Source organism: Cyprinus carpio, chromosome A9 (assembly GCF_018340385.1).
Source record: "Cyprinus carpio isolate SPL01 chromosome A9, ASM1834038v1, whole genome shotgun sequence".
Lineage (NCBI taxonomy): Eukaryota > Metazoa > Chordata > Actinopteri > Cypriniformes > Cyprinidae > Cyprinus > Cyprinus carpio.
In genome coordinates, this window is record NC_056580.1 from 18,608,420 (window position 1) to 18,625,427 (window position 17,008).

The 17,008-nt window shown below is 37.9% G+C and overlaps 1 protein-coding gene across 5 annotated transcripts in view; it reads right to left on the reverse strand.

The window, feature by feature from the left end:
• Positions 1 to 1,598: 1,598 nt before the first annotated feature.
• The window catches only part of LOC109063348 (DNA-binding protein SATB2-like), a 48,824-nt gene continuing 33,414 nt past the window's right edge, over positions 1,599 to 17,008 (reverse strand). For 4 of the 5 annotated variants that reach the window (XM_042763901.1, XM_042763900.1, XM_042763899.1 and 1 more), the window contains 5 exons: positions 15,681 to 15,893; positions 13,564 to 13,650; positions 12,617 to 12,769; positions 9,914 to 10,108; positions 1,599 to 3,967 (listed from right to left, as the gene is read on the reverse strand). In XM_042763901.1, coding sequence (XP_042619835.1) covers positions 3,347 to 3,967; positions 9,914 to 10,108; positions 12,617 to 12,769; positions 13,564 to 13,650; positions 15,681 to 15,893 — 1,269 coding nt within the window. In that variant the 3' untranslated portion in view covers positions 1,599 to 3,346. The remainder of the gene's footprint in view (positions 3,968 to 9,913; positions 10,109 to 12,616; positions 12,770 to 13,563; positions 13,651 to 15,680; positions 15,894 to 17,008) is intronic. The other variant, XM_042763902.1, reaches the window with a different exon arrangement.

Consider the following 17,008-nt stretch of genomic DNA (forward strand, 5'->3'; position numbering starts at 1 on the left):
TTCATTCCCTGACATTAGATGGCGCTTAAGTTAAAAAGAAATACTAGAAATACTAGTTCTCTTTTATCAAGATTTTGTAATCGCTGTCGCGTTTGTCATATAGTTCTTTGTGTTCCGACACCAACGAGACCAGCAACTCTACATTCAGTCTCTATTCGTCTTATTTCTTCCCGGCAGTGTAGACGCTACTTGGCGTATATCTTCAGCCGTTACGTATGTGTGCTCAGCAAACAGTTTTGTGTTTTGAGCGCCCCCAAGTTGTGTTTTACTGTAACTTCAGAAGCTCCAGACACGTGTGTAAAAGCGCCATTCTCATTGTCGTATAGTTTTTGACGCGGTGCGTCAAACCAAAAAAAAAAACGACCCGAGGCGTTTTTTTTTTTTTTTTAAAAAATGCGCTTTTACGCGTGGCGTTTTTCGCGTCGGTGTGCACACTTACATTTAGTAAACGTCGGCGAATATCGCGCGCGAAATTTCCCGGTGTGAACAAAGGCTGCCTTAAGGGCCGTACACACCGGGACGAATATCGGCGCGCGTTATTCGCAGCGTTTTTCAACGCGTTTTTTGTGTTCACACAGTGAGCCGAGTGAACATGCAAATTCATTCCCTGACATTAGATGGCGCTTAATGTAAAACAGAAATACTAGAAATACTAGTTCTCTTTTATCAGATTTTTGTAATCGCTGTCGCGTTTGTCATATAGTTCTTTGTGTTCCGACACCAACGAGACCAGATACATTCATCTTGCCTTGCATTCGTCTTATTTCTTCCCGGCAGTGTAGACGCTAGGCGTATATCTTCTTCGCCGTTACGTATGTGTGCTCAGCAAGACAGTTTTGTGTTTGAGCGCCCCCAAGTTGTGTTTTACTGTGAACTTCAGAAGCTCCAGACACGTGTGTGCAAAAGCGCCATTTTCATTGGTCGTATAGTTTTTGACGCGGTGCGTCAAACCCAAAAAAACGAACCCGAGGCGTTTTTTGAAAAAATGACGCTTTTACGCGTGGCGTTTTTCGCGTCGGTGTGCACACTTACATTGGCGAATTTAGTCACGAGGCGTTAAACGTCGGCGAATATCGCGCGCGTGCGGAAATTCGTCCCGGTGTGAACAGGCCTAGAAGTTCAATCTCTCTGGAGAGGTGTGTAGCAGTGACGCACAACATAGTCTAATGTTAATTCACATAATTCCTGCACATCTTATTAGAGAGCTCTAGTCCTTGATGCCTTAGTCTGGTCTTTACTTGAAAATATGTGAGAAATGCAGCATGGGCACAGTGAAATCATAACCAGGTACAAATGATCACTGCATTAGAAAATGACTTCTCAAGGTTATATACATACAATTCGACCTCAGAGACATCAAAGTGAGAAGCTTATGCTTAATGATCACTGCATTAGAAAATGACTTATAGAGGTTATATTGATAAGATTATGCTTGTGATAGGAATGCCACCTAAACCTTATGAGATTTACAGGTGTGGACACTGTAATAGAAAGAAACATGCTTACAGTATTGCAACCACAGCATTTTCACTTAAAGATTTGAAACAAAATATTTCCATTTGTAATAGACAAAAAGGGTTGAAACAAAAAAGGGTTAGACAATATTTTGTCTATTTCCTTTGAAAAAGCAAGTAGCAGCTGATTCTCAAAAACAAATCAGAACCCTGGATACAAGTGTTGCCACGGTGTCATGGATGATTTGCAACAGGTGGCCATGTTGCCTCAAGTTACGCTGATCAAAGTTTTAATCAGAATGCTTGCTGAGTTCTGATTGGCTCAAAAGAAGGATTGTCATCTTATGCACAAAAAGATCATATAAATTCCACTGATTCCTCTTATTTCTATTGTTTTAATATTCAACATCTCATCTGCCAAGTGCTGTTCTCTTTGGAAAAGCACATAATGCTGATATATCACATGATTCACTCAGTAACTTCAGTAACTGCTTCCAATTCATTCCTCTCTGTTTTGGCAGTGCTACTTTCTTTCACAACGTCTCTCATTACCAAAACATCTGCTGCAAGCCAAAAGCTGATATTAGACCATGAAAACAGAACTAAAAATAACAGCAAGAACAACCATAATAACAATAATAACAATAATAACAATAATAATTGAGGGTGAAGATAGCAATAAATAGTGCTGTGGAATTGGGTGTGGGCAAGTGTGGTCAAATCAGGACATTGTAGGCATCAGTCAGTAAAAGAGAAAGCTATGGGAGGTGACGGAAGAGGGAAAGACTACCACACTTCCAAATAAGCGCAGTTGCTGGAAATGGTTCTCCACTAAGCAAGAGGCAGATGCAGAGGCAGACTGCACCCTCACCTTTGTCCATCTGTCCATAGCAGTCAGTTCTCCTGCCAATTATGTTTTATTCTTACTGTCTTTTAAATGTAGAGAGAGCAAAACTGGAATGAAACTTACGATCTAAACATATCTGTATAAGGCAAACCTTCAACCACTGGACAGGAGTGACTGATTGCACAGTCTGTATTGGGTGTGCATGGGTGGTGGGGGTAAAACAGTGATTTCTTGAACTGTGTGGGACTGCTTGGAATGACAGTTGTGGTTGGGAAGGATGGCATAGTCTTTAAAAGCGCCACTGGGCTAACTGTGGACCTTTCAGCACACCACATGTGTTTATAGTAGGGTTCCTGGGATGGTCTGATGTGTATACTCAAGATCTCATCTGTACCTCCAACTCAACCAACCGCTTTAGCAGTCAAGCACAGCCCTCAGTTGGTGACCACCAGAATGCCCCATCATGGAGGGGAAGATGAGGACAGCCACAGCCGCCCACTAGGCTCCCAGATCGGACAGGAGTGATGTTGTTGAGGTCCTATAGGAGATCATTGGCTCATCCAAAGCACTGTCCCTGCCATTTTAACCCTGTAGAGATAAAGAGGGGGCATGGATAGTGGTATTTTGCGAGAGACCCCCAGCTCTCAGATTAAAAATGAAACACAAAGACTGGCCTTCTTGACATTCTTAGCATGCAAGTTTGAATGCTTGTGACATCTTGGGGTTGAGCTAACCAAATTCGTTCCTTGTAGTACGCCACAGGGTTTGCTTCCGTACCATGCCACCCCTGTAAGTAACTTGTGAGGTATGAGGCCAGAAGTAGATCACAACAGATTTTTCTATAACAAAACTTTACTTGCCACCTTAATCAAAATGCAGATCTTGTCTGGTTTGGTTTGCCTTTTACAGGTCCTCAGAGGACACTGTGTCTTTGTCAGAAAGTTTCTAAGTTGTCCGCAACACTCTCTCATCCACTACAGAATAGTTGTTAAGTGCTCACTCCTTGCCTTTCCCCACCCACAGTATAGTCTTTGTTGAGACTGTTTTATCTCTGATATTCTGCTTGATCTCGGGGACTTGGGGATGAACCACATGGGGGCAGGGAGCTGGGTCTGGCTGATCCCAGAGGCAGGCTTTTGTCTTTTTTCTCATCCAGGCCTGATGAAACAGCTGGAGTTGAAACAGAGTTGGCTGCTCTGGCTGGTGCGTTTTCATGCCCACTGTAGATGTCCTCATGGCCATCTTCACTGGATTCCGCATCCTCTGAACTGGAGAGCAGCTCCTCATCACGATATTCAGCAACGTCTACACCGCCGCCCTCAGATCCAAGCTCCTTTAGTCGGCCATGATGCTTCACATGATAACGCTGATTCTGGAAGAACTTAACAATGGTGTGTTTGGGCAGATCTAATTGGGCTGAAAGGGTGTGGATAGCTTCCTGGTCAGGGTAGAGGCCCACATCTTGGATAAAGCTCTGTAAGATGCCGAGTGCCTCCAGAGAGATCTTGGTGCGTGAGCGAGGTTTTTTTGTGATGTTGCAAACCCCTCCGCTGTTGCCTGAACCTGCATTAGCCTGAGGGTTATCTTCAGCTCCAGAACTAGGAACAGGTTCTTCTCGGATGGGAGAGTGGTCCTTCAGTGGCTGCATTGGCTGTCTGTGAAGTGCCTGGTAAGAAAGTTGAAAAGTTATTAGTTGGGCCAGAGTGATCTCTTTCCTAAACTTATAAACAAGCGTCAGCAGTATGGAATAATTGAAAAACTGCTTCAAAGTGTCTTTTCAATGAATGTCTCTTAGAGCTAATGTCCTCTATGCACTTGAGTATGTGATCAACTCACATAAAAATCCAACCAGACTGCTGCAGGCTATGATTGTTTAAATATGCATATTGTACAAATAATTCCACAAGATTAAATATCTTGTCATTGCATTATGTTTTGAGACCATCAAGGCAACTAACAGCATCTGAACTGACACATCAACCACATGAAACTCAACAGATGAAGAAGCTGAACAAATACACACCAAAACAAAATAAATTACATCAAAAGAATCTGAATTATGAATTATGAAGGGATGTGTTTTGAAACAACCATTTGAAGTATAGTGGCAAGTTGGTTTCATCTGTCATTTTGACAGGGATACATTCCATCCCTGTTAGCACAGCTAAATTTAACAGTAAAAGTAATGCAAAAACACAGACAGCAAGAAATGACACTTTTGACTTTGACATGAGATGTGAGATTGTTTTCATATGCTATTGTCTTATACTAACACAGAATAATCATTAACATTTTCCAACAAGTTAGCAGACTAACAGAACTGCACTATTGTTTTTAACAGAGGTTCTCAGACCCTCCATATGTTTCTCAATAAATCTGCCATTTTCTTCTACTGTGGGTGCCAAAACAGGAATAGGGAGAAGAAGTGAAGGGGGATTGGGGGACAGAGTATAAAATAGTGGTAATATAGGATTGGGAGTAAATAGCAGATAGGCTATTTAGTAAGAGGAAAAAAATAGGTATCTGGAAAACTCTAATACAGGAGAAGGTGCAGTGTGTCACAGCTGAGCTATCGAAGTCTGTGGCGCTGTCCTGCTGAGTTTATGACCAGGGTGGGGTGCCCAGTGCCTCCACACTGGAATGCTAAGCTATAAATCTGCGGTGCATTAAAATTAAAGGACCTACATAAAGATAATAGTCATGCGCCTCTCTCTCTGTCTCTCTCCTGCTCTCTCTCTATTCCCTAAATAATAACAGGGTATTTTTTAAATAATATTGAGGGCAGGCCAGACCATGAAATTGCTCCGATTTCACTTGTGGGGGCTGTTTTGGGCTGGCGCTTTACAGGAAGTGTGTAGGTTTATTCTTTTTCTTCTCTATTTCTCCATAATGTATTACTTTCCATGTCTCAGAGAAACAAACAGAGGCCACAAGAAAGGACAAGAAAAAGAAATGTCAAAGAAGTTTGAAGATGGTGAATAACTAGATTGACCACAAGGCATAACAGTGCAAAATACCCGTTAGCTTGGCTAAAGAGACCACACAAACATTCACAAACCCATTCATCCTGTATATGTTTGCTTGTTGTTTATATTATTTTATGAAATTCTGGGAACAATTAAGGTACATTCCAAAGACATATTTTTAAAATGCACAGCACAAACATTAAATAACGACTCTGCGCACTTACGGTACATACACTCTAAAAAATGCTGGGTTAAATACATCCCAGTGCTGGGTAAAATATGGACAAACCCAGTGATTGGGTTGTTTTCAACCAACAGTTGGGTTAAATGTTTAACCCAGCCATCTGTGCAGTAACCCAACTGCTGGGTCAAAACAACCCATTCGCTGGGTTTGTCTATATTTTACCCAGCGCTGGGTTGTATTTAACCCAGCATTTTTTTTTAGAGTGTACCATTGTTTTGGCATCCTATCAGATATTTTCAAATTCAGAGATGGAGTGAGTCCTCCAATAGCCCATTCAGAGTAAAGAGTCTAAGATGCCTGTTCCTGTGCTCTAATGGTTGACATTAATGAAGAGCTTTTCTGCCAAGTCAGAGGAGTGACTCCATTTCAAAACCCTGCTTTAGCTATAAAGCCAACCTCTGATTTCCTCCACCATCCAATTCATTCACCTTCTCAGTTTTTAAACAACGTCTTCCCAACCACAAGAGTCACATTTGGACACAGAGCCATTTTTCCCTGCACGCCTTTTCATAATTCATCTCCATCGCTTCTTTTCTAATTCCAAGCTGGGATGGGTCTGTGAGTTCATTGCATTAAGAAAAAGTATCTTTTTTCCCCTTTAAACACAAATTAAGGCAAATTATGGTGAAGAAGTATGAAAGAGTTATAGAACATAAAAAATTAAGTTGATTCTTAATGAGGACCAGCCCTCATGGGGAAGGAGGCAGGATTAAAGAGGGCTGTGTTGCCACTGGAGATGCCATTAACAGGCAGATAAATATGTAATGATGAGAAAGACACTTTTCTGTTGGTTTGCTTGTGCATGACTTCACCTTCTCCAATTATCATGTGCATCATAATTTTTCTTCACCACATTGCAATACCTCAGGAATGGGTGAGTCACGTACATGCATGTGTGTGTGTGTGTGTGTGTGTGTGTGTGTTTTGATATTTTTTTGGGAATCTGTAGAGTTTAGGCAATCCAGAAAATTAAAAGAAATTTACTCACACATTACTCACTATTCCTAGTATGTAAGCCTGTTACTGCCTCAGAGAAAAAAACAAATAATTTGATCTCAAAATTGACTTTTTTTTCCTTTTTCTTTTTTTTTTAGCAAATGTGCCATCTCCCAATGTAACTTTAAATCGCACAATTGTGACTTTTTTTCAGAATTCTGACTTTATTTATTTATTTTTTTTTAAACTTGATCTTACAATTATCTTACCCCTCCTACCCCAGCACTCAATCGGGGTCCCAATCCACATGGCAGGGTCTAGAGGGCACTCCAGTGCACACTGCAGCATCCAATTTCGCAAAAACAAAGGCGAAATTATTCATAAGAAATGTCTTGCCAAATGAGTAAAGGGAGGCACTTAAGACCATACACAAGCACTGCAGAAACAGCGTGAAATCGACGTGGGACCAGGTCAGCCATCTACATGTAGAGTGTGTTAATGTGAGTGTATCCCTAAGGTGGGGCGAGCTGCACCCAGGGGCTCACATGGACCTGTCATGGAGTGCTTAAAAAAAGAAAAGAAAAAGAAAGAAAGAAAAGAAAATTGCAAGAATTGTTTTCAAAAATCAAATATTCTTTAGAAAACCTTAGAAAAATATTTATGCTCATTATTTATGCTCTATACAAATGAATATAAATTGAACGTATTCTCTTCAGGTCAAAATCTATTCTAAATGGGTAATGACAAGATACACTTTTAATATTATTAAAATTGTCTTACTGCACCTTGTCTTATGAGAGCACACAAATCCTGTTTTCTTTTGTTTGACATGTGAATGTTACAGAATTTCATGGTTAAAACCAGAGGAGGACTTGTTCTGGATTATTGAGTGATGTTTGATGATCTTATAACGGTTAAGTAAATACATCAATGAATTCTGTCAGTCACACTGAGGTGGTATCTGCTAAATAAACTGTATACATGTATGTGCTGCATGTGTGTTCATTCATTAACATGATCGTGTCTGCATAAGCAGCTGGGATGCATGTGCTGTGTTGGCAGGCAGGCTGGAACCGAGGGGGCTGCTGGGTATTTTGATATGAGGAGGGAGCCTCATTACTACTACTTCTATAACTACTACTACTACTACCAAAAAAACAAACAAAAAAAAAACAGGACACAAATGCGCAAACAGTTACATGCATGCTCATGTTTAGCCTTTTCATGTTGACAGCACAAAATCTTGCAATTTATGTATTTCTTATATTGTATTTTTATTATTTCTTTTATTATGTATATATGTGCTCTGTATAATAGATACAGAATCAGAATAAATAAATTATTTTTAGTTGTTAGTCTATATTCACTGTCAGTAAACGTCTCAAAAAGCACCAAAATATTACATCACATAAAAAAAAAGTAATATTTATTTAGAAAGAATGTTTTATATTATGTGTATTTTGTGTTATTTTTTTATTTTGTTTTTATTTTTTTTTTTTGTTATATATAAGTGTGTATATAAATACAACAATATGTGCCCTGTATGATATATACATAATACATAACAGTATGAATATAAATACAGCAATATGTGCCCTGTATGATATATATATAATACAAATGAATAAATATATAAATAATAGAAAAAGTGCCTGGCTAGTACAAATACTTTTAGCAACATGGTGCTTTGGTAAATGCACTGACTGTCCTCAACATATGTATGTGTTTATGATCAATATTGCACAAGAGTTCATGGTCAAAGCTGTGTGGAGTTACTAAAGAGATTTACTGTAGTGAAATCCCAGGAGTCATTACGCGTATGTGTATGTGCATATATGTGTGTCTGTGTGTGTGTTCCTTCTTTTCCTGTAATTATTAATATCAGGGCTGTGGTGGCACTGTCTGTCAGGGTGTGTCCTAATGGGGCATTTCCTTCTGCGCCCAAAACACATAAATGAGTATATTTACACACACACATGCTGCCAACAGACTGTTTATTCCACTGACATAAAAGAGAAAGCGAGCAAGAGAGAAAGAGACGTAATGGGCTAAGACAGTAACAGAAAGCTATTCTGTCATCATTTGTTAGAACTTAATCTTAATACGGCTGCTCAACTTAAGTTAATAAATGTTAATAAACAGCAATCATTGTGAGTGAATTAAACTGCAATGCTTTACTGGCAGGCTGAGAAAGAAGAGTAGGTTAAAAGAAGGTGGAAAGCATTGATCCAAGTGTTTGTAGATTTATGTGTATGCCGTTTGTGTGTGTAAGTATTTACATATAAGTATTAGTGTGTAGATGTGTGTGTGCGTACTGTGTATGAATGCATGTCTATGTTAATACTGGTAAAGTGTTTGTCCACAGTCTTTACTATAATGACCCTGGCTGGCATAAGGGAAAGTCCATTTAATCAGTAGCATGTTATTTGGAATTCTGTGTGTGTGTCCGTGTGTGTGTGTGTGTGTGTGTGTGTGTGTGTGTGTGTGTGTGTGTGTGTGTGTGTGAGATTAAAGAGGTTGGGGTGTGCTAGGTTATTAGATGTTGGCAGGAATGCTGCATGAATGAGGCTGATATTAAACCTGAAGCCTCAAATAAGTGTACACAATGAACACATTTATATGATATGAAGAGAATTGTGCTTAAAACATTTTTGCAGAACTCAAAATAGTTTTTCCTCTTTCCTTTAAGTCTTATGCACTTTTTCAAATTATACATTTTTACTTTTAATGTTAATCAAGGTTTCTTGTACAAATATACCCTCTCTCTTAGAATTAAATAGACCTTTTTTTAATGGACAAAAACTTAGAAATAATTTTTTAAAAAATTCAAATAAAAAAAATTATAATAAAATAAATGGGTAAATGACATTTTACTGGACCTTCTTTGTGTTTAACAGACTTTTTAAAGCTGTGCCTTTAAAGGGATAGTTCACTCAAAAAATAAAATTCTGTCATCATTTACTCACCCTCCACTTGTTCCAAGCCTGCACAAGCTTTTTTCTTCTGTTCAATATAAAAGAAAATATTTTGAAGAATGTTTGGTGAGCAAACAGTTGAATGTAGCCATTGACTTCCATAGTATTTTATATATATATATAAAATACTATGGAAGTCAATGGCTTCCACCAACTGCTTGGTCACCAACATTCTTCAGAATATCTTCTTTTGTACTGAAAATAATAATAAAAAACATGTACAGGTTTGGACCAACTTGTGGAACAAACTCTGAACACTGTTTTTGACATATAAATGTGGGCATATAAATTGTGTTATAGAAGAGAAAGTTATACAACAGAAAGTTATAGAAGATAAAAACAATCGTTTAATAATTGGCCTTTCTTGAGCGGGAGGAATCAAGGAACATTTCATTTCTCAAAATATGACCATCAAGTAGTTCAAACGTCACATTAAATTGCTTTCTTTTGTCACACATTTTTGTATGCAATTTGATGTTTCATAAACTCACCTGAGGGTCAGTGGGTAAGTGTAGTACAGTGTGCAGCCGTTCACTGTGGTGATGGCGGGACTCTTCCTCATACACCAGATCCCTGTCCGCTTGTGGAAGGCTCAGAAACCTCCGGATAGTACACAGGTTCTCCCAGAGAGTCCTGTTCTCCGGGCTGGGACTCTCTTTCCAGCGAAGCAGCTCGCACAGCCATCCCGTAGAAGGGACAAGATTTGATTACACATTTTGTTTTGCTGAAGGAATTTTTACAACAATAACACTAAATAGTAACAATATATGCCTTTCCTGCTTTGTTCATTACCCACTAAAGTGCCACTATAGAGACTATCTTCCATTTTTGGGGAATTTATGTCACTTTAACAGGGGGACATGATCGACAGAATGGGATGTGAAGCAACTCACCCCTTGTCCATGTTTATTTTATGACTGTAAAGTTTACTTTACAGTAAACAACTACCACCACAAAGCATCACAAGTGCACTGAGAGTGTGTGAAAGAGAGAGTTAAATGGTGGGAGATTAGGAAGATTTGATTATCTCTGCTAGACTAGGCCAGTCTTTAACACCAGCTGTTGTGTGCAGCCAACCACTTCTAGCACACATTGTTAATGACCTGAGCATCTCTCGCTCTCTTTCCTTCTCCCTCAGCTCCTACTGGCCAGCTGCAGCAGATGGGCGCGTTCAGCTGTGACCCCCCCACCCGACCCCAGACCTGTGAGACCTAACCGCATCTGTCTCACACACACACACACACACACACACACACACACACACACACACACACACACACACACACACACATATACACACACACACACACATACACACACACATACACCAGCAGAGGTGCACTTTGCTGACACATCTCATACACACAGACATGCGAAGACTCCCCAAACGCATGCCTCTAGATGAGGTGCCTGCACCTGCAAAGCCATGCCACAATAATGCAATGAGTTCCTTAGTAAAGCAAGCAGCCGAGACTGAAACTCTCTCAGGCTATTACATGGTAAGAATTAGGCACAGCTGGGAGAGGGATCATATTTGACTAAATCAATTATCTAAATTATCTTTAAATGAGACAGAGACAAACAAATGGTCTAAAAGCTTAAAGAAAATTATTTATCAATACTCTGAAATGAATGCCATGCTTTTCCAGTTTGCGTTAAAGAATGGGATTGTTGTTGTCCTTTGCACTAACACAGTGTGGCCAGTGTGGTCCAAAATACACTTTTTTCTCATACCTGTCAATGGCAGGTGAATTGGGAAATTTTACCATCCATATACACACATCTCTGATTCTTCTTCTTTTTCCTATATATATATATATATATATATATATATATATATATATATATATATATGTACTGTATATATAAACGAGAATGTATATTGATCAAATATATATTTTAATTAATCAAAAAAAAAAGAGTATTCTGAAATAATATTACAATTTAAAATAATTGTTTTCTATTATAAAATATTTAAAAGTCATTTATTTCTGTGATGGCACAGCTGAATTTTCAGCAGTCACTACTCCAGTCTTCAGTGTCACATGATCCTTTAGAAATCATTATATTATGCTTATCAAGAAATTGGTGAATTTTGTGAATAGAAAGTTGAATGAACAGCATTTTTTGAAATGATATATATATATATATATATATATATATATATATATATATATATATATATATATATATATGAAGAAAACAGAAATTGAAATTTACTATGACTGTTTACTTAAGTTAGAAAATGTTTAAGAGTTTTTCAAGGCCTCAAAAACATTGACTATTACACTTCTTTGACATATAGTTTTAGTCACAATATTCTGCATTCTTTATATAGATGTCTGGGAACAGGTGTCAATGTAAAAGGTATGAGGAAAGACGTCAGATCAATCTATGGATCACTGGATGCACGTCTGTATCACAACATAAGCCATGACTCATTGGAGAGATTGGCTAAGGCACTGAAAGAAAGAGTGAGATTCTTTGGCAGGATCTGGAATGGTAAGTCAGAGATGAATAAATGTAAGGCATTTATCAGGCTATCTGTTGATGTTGATGTTTTTGTTTAGCAACTGCAGAGACGCGCCAGAATCAGATATAACAGTCTGCACACAGACACCGTTACATCCCCTACACTGACTGAGGAAAGAACATGTAAGCTAAGTGTAATCTTAACATCTTTTTAGAATAAAACAAATCACTTTAAAAACTAAGTGTCTCAAATATTATGTGCCTTAATATTTCAAGCACCTAAAAATATTTAATATTTATATAAATTATAAAATAATTAATAATTATTTATTGGTATTTATTTTATTTTATTTTTTATAATAAAAGGATCTCTCAAGAAGCTGAAGAAGCTGAAAGCACCAGTCATGAGCAACCTTATTTTTACTGTTAGCATTCACTTCTTAAATACATTAAATATATTATTAACAATTATCATATGAAAATACCAAGTTGTTTTAATTTTCCTTTACATTGAAATAAAATGCAAACCCTGTATGCAAGATGTACTTGAAAAGTAGAAAACAAAATTATTAGGTTTTTGTGTATTTTCAGTGTAAAATAGTTTACATAGATGAAGTTAGTTCAGAATTTTGTTTTTTTCTAGTTAAGTATTGGCATTGTTATGTCCATCATGAATGGAAACATGTCCAGTTTATTAACATTAATGAAAAATCCATTCTTACTTGGCTCTTGTTGGCTGCCACCTTGGCGAAAAGTGCCTGAGACACTTTTGCTCGTTTCATCTCCTGCTGGATTTCGTCATAAATGGCTGAGGTGATGTTAACCAGCGGCTCCAGTTTCAGGGGAAGGTCAGGGTTAGGACCAGAAGTTTTGGACTGTGAAGGTCCAGCAGTCAAAGGTAAAAGCAACAAAGACATACTGGTTAGATAAATATTCATAATTGCTAGAGAGAGTACACTGTAAGATAACATTCATGGATGACATTTTAGACCCTTGTCCGTACCTACAATGTACTGAGATTTTAGCAGATAAATCATTAAAGCATCCTGTTAGTAAACTCTTTTTAGTACGTGTTTGAAGTATGGTGTATTGATTTTAGAGTGGTGTGTTTTCTTATTCAATGTTTGCAGTTTCCCTGCAGGCACAGGCAAGTAATCTCACATTCCCCAGTAAAAACGATTGTGCGATAAACATATACAGACATAATAGTAATGATAATACACAACCACATTCCCTAAGACCAAAGAATGGGAACTTTGTTCTCATATCAGAAAGATTTTTTATTATCAGCATGGATTCATTTACAATGGTCCTGAGGTTGAAAGCAGCTGTATTCAAATGATTCATATAAGCATTCTAGAAAGTCCACGCACCAGGTTCCAGGTCATTTAATATAAACATGCCATGACAAGAGCAGAGCCATGCTTTCCTGCTTTTGTCATCTTAGAGAATCAAGGGCAAGAACTTGTGGACCCGACGTTTTAATGGGTCTGAACCATTTAATCTTTAACAAACATATATATAGTTGTAAATCTTCAATATAAACATCTGTAGTAGCTTGGCTTTTATTTGCAAAATGGGAAAAGTTTTGTGCGTACAGTTGATCTCAGAGCTCTCGGATGAGGTACACTCTATAAGGAAATGAAGTGAGTGCTGAGGTAATCCTCACCGAGTTTGTGATTTTGGTCTTATTCTTCCAAATAGATGCCCACGCGTCAGGGGTTAACTGTTCATCGATGCTGCGCTCCCACACTTTCTGCATTGGGAGGTATGGGGTGAAGTTAGCAGTAAGAAGGTAGCAGTCAGGTTTTAGCATTGTCCCTTAGACTGCACTGTCTTGAAAGGCAGTGTGGTTGTTTTAAAGGGTTAGTTCATCCAAAAATGAAAATTCTGTCATTAATTACTCATCCTCATGTCATTTCAAACCCTTAAGACCTTCATTCATCTTTGGAACACAAATTAAGATATTTTCAATGGAATCTAAGGGCTGTATGACCCGGCATAGACAGCAACACAATTGAAATTTTCCCAAGTCCAGACACGTAGCAAGGAGATCTGTGAATTAATCCATGTGACATCAGTGGTTCATCCTCAGTTATACGAAGCTACGAGAATACTTTTTGTGCGCAAAAGAAAAAAAATAACGACTTTATTCAACAATTTGTCTCCTCTGCATCACTCTGGTGCCATTTTGGAGAATATCCGCTGGACCTATTACTGTTCTGTGTCAGCTGCGTCACGCTGGAACTGTTTCCTACGTTGTTGGTATTTGATCTGAACGGAAACATTGTTTTGATGTGACGCAGCTCACACAGAACAGCATAGGTCCAGTGGATATTCTCCAAAATGGCACTAGGGTGTTGCGGTGGGAAGGAAATTGTTGAATAAAGTCTTTTTTTTGTTGTTGCGCACAAAAAGTATTCTCACAGCTTCGTATAAATGCGGATGAACCACTGATGTCACATGGATTACTTCATAGATCTCCTTGCTACGTTTCTGGACTTGGGAACATTTTAGTTGCATTTCAGACAGACAGCTCTCAGATTCCATCGAAAATATCTTAATTTGTGTTCCGAAGATGAATGAAGGTCTTACGGGTTTGAAACGACATGAGGGTGAGTAATTAATGACAGAATTTTCTTTTTTGGGTGAACTAACCCTTTAAGGAGTTATCCATATTGTATCAATATTCAAATGCAAGATATAATTTACATATACTAGAAAATTATATAACATTGTGCGCTTTAGTTAAAGATGTCAGGATCTAAACATTTGACCTTTGTTGTTGTCTTAAAGGTGCTGTATGTAAGTTTTTGACTCTACTAAAGCATAAAGATACCATAATATGTCTGCAGATATTTAAGAAACATGCATACTTGTCAGCATACTTGTTTATCTGAAAAACAATGCTACAGTCAGTTATTCTCCTTTGAAAATGTGCGTTCCAGGCCAGAATTTCGGTCTGTTTTGGTTTGTGAAAACCGCCCACTGCCAGTTTACCCAATTGTCGGTGACCCGGGATGCCAATTGGCGGAAAACACCGCATATTTCATTTAATTCATTGTCAAGTGCGCTCGTCCCGTGCCTCAAGTCTAAGGAGGAGAGGCCGGGTGAAAAAAAACCTCTCCAACATTTTGAATTTGAACTACAATATCTAGTTCAACCACTCAAACCTACATACAGCACCTTTAAAGCTGGAAGACTCTACATGACTTTAGTTGCCATGAGTTAGAGACTTTGCTGAAATTGATTATTTGGGCCATTTTTACATATTGTTTTCATTTGTCATGCAAATTCTATCAAAGAGGCGCATGTTTCTGTGTGAGTTTGTTGGGTTCAGAATGACTTTAAAGTCTGGTAGTGTGTGATCCTCAGTTGTTTAGTGTATGATGCACAGTTTGTTTGTTTTTTTCAGCAAGTGTGTGATGGCTATTGCTTTACAATATCTTAAGGTTTTAAAAGTTGTGTAGCGTATTCCAGTCTTTACTAAACTTCAGTGTTCTTTACTAAAGTTCTTGCATTTTTTTTACTTAGCTTAATAACATCCTGATACAGATTACAAAGAAAACAACATAGTGTAAGCCAAACCAAACAAGTAAACAGATCATATGAATCCAGACAGAAACAAAAGCAATCTCATAGGCCTACGGATAAACAATTCAGAATCAGACACAACACAAGCTTTCAGGTATTTCTACATCCAGTCAATCATACAAACAAAGCAGCAACAGGGGAAAAGAGATGTTTAGGGGGCTGAACCTAGTCAAGGGTGAGAAAGTGGGGTACCTGAGAGAGGCGGGCGCCACCAGGGCTGGGGTTTGTGCTTGGCGGCAGACTCACAGGGGGGTTCATGCTGCGTTCTCGCTCTTCCTGGTAAATTCGGTCCCTTTCACTCTCAGGTAAGTTCAAGAAGTTTTGCATCGCTTTGAGGTTCACTAGCAAGGACTGAGAGGCTGAGCGTGGGTCCTCCTCTTTTCGTAAGATCTCTGACAACAGGCCCTGGTGAACACACATAAACATGCACATAAACACAGAGGAAGTGATTTGTGAAAGGCTCATTTTCTTGCAACACATCCATCTAGTTACCTCACCTGCACCATGTAAGTATCCACCCACTCTTTAACTGACTGTGCACTATGTTGGATATAATTGGACATAATTTAGACCTGCAGTGACTCTGTGAATTCACCAGGTGTGTTTGCTGCCGGGAGGGTGTATGAGAGGATCCAATCTCTGGATACCAGAGTTATCACGCTGACATGCTTAAAGCGACTCACTTACCTGAAACCTCCAACAGAACGGCTTTGACACCTTTATAACTCGTTTTTGTTTAGTTCAGTGCCAAAACGTATTAGTTCTGATTTTTATATGGTCTGATTTCTATATTTGGTCTGTGTTTGGGATAGTTACTAGCAAATTCACCCTGTCTATTTATAAATGCATGCTATTGATTTTATTGTAAACAATTTATTCATGTATATGTTTCATTTAAAAAATGTAAAAAAACAAAAACAAAAAAAAAGGGTTCTTGCAACTGACTCCTCAATCCAATCAATTGGATGTAAGTCACAAGTAGAAAAGATCTGTCATTACTTCTGTTATATGACAACTTTAAATGGTATTACAACTTCAGAATAAATGTAAAAAAAATACTATAAAATTAAAGGGATAACATTTTAAAATTCATCACAAAATATAATAAAATGTAATTTTTTTTATTATTTTGTTATTTAATTATTTTTTTTTAAAATACAATTTGGTAAATGGTAAAGCAAATACATTTGCTTTGGCATTAATTGAACTAAATTCACACTTACCAAAGTTACCTTACCTTACCAAAGGCATGTTTAAATCATTTTTTTCAATTACTTTTGCAAGCATTTTTTGTTAGGTATAACTTACAGAAAACTTAATGTCCAAATAAAAAATGCATTTAAATCATTGCAATATTCACAGTGTTAACATAATTTACAAATATTATTACAAATACATCATGAATATTCAATATATCGCCCTGCCCTAGTGACTGGTATGTTCTGAAGAGGCTCTTTGCTGCAATATATAGTGTAGTGTCTCCTTTCTCAAAGTTTTTCTGTGAACCTTTGAACCATTAA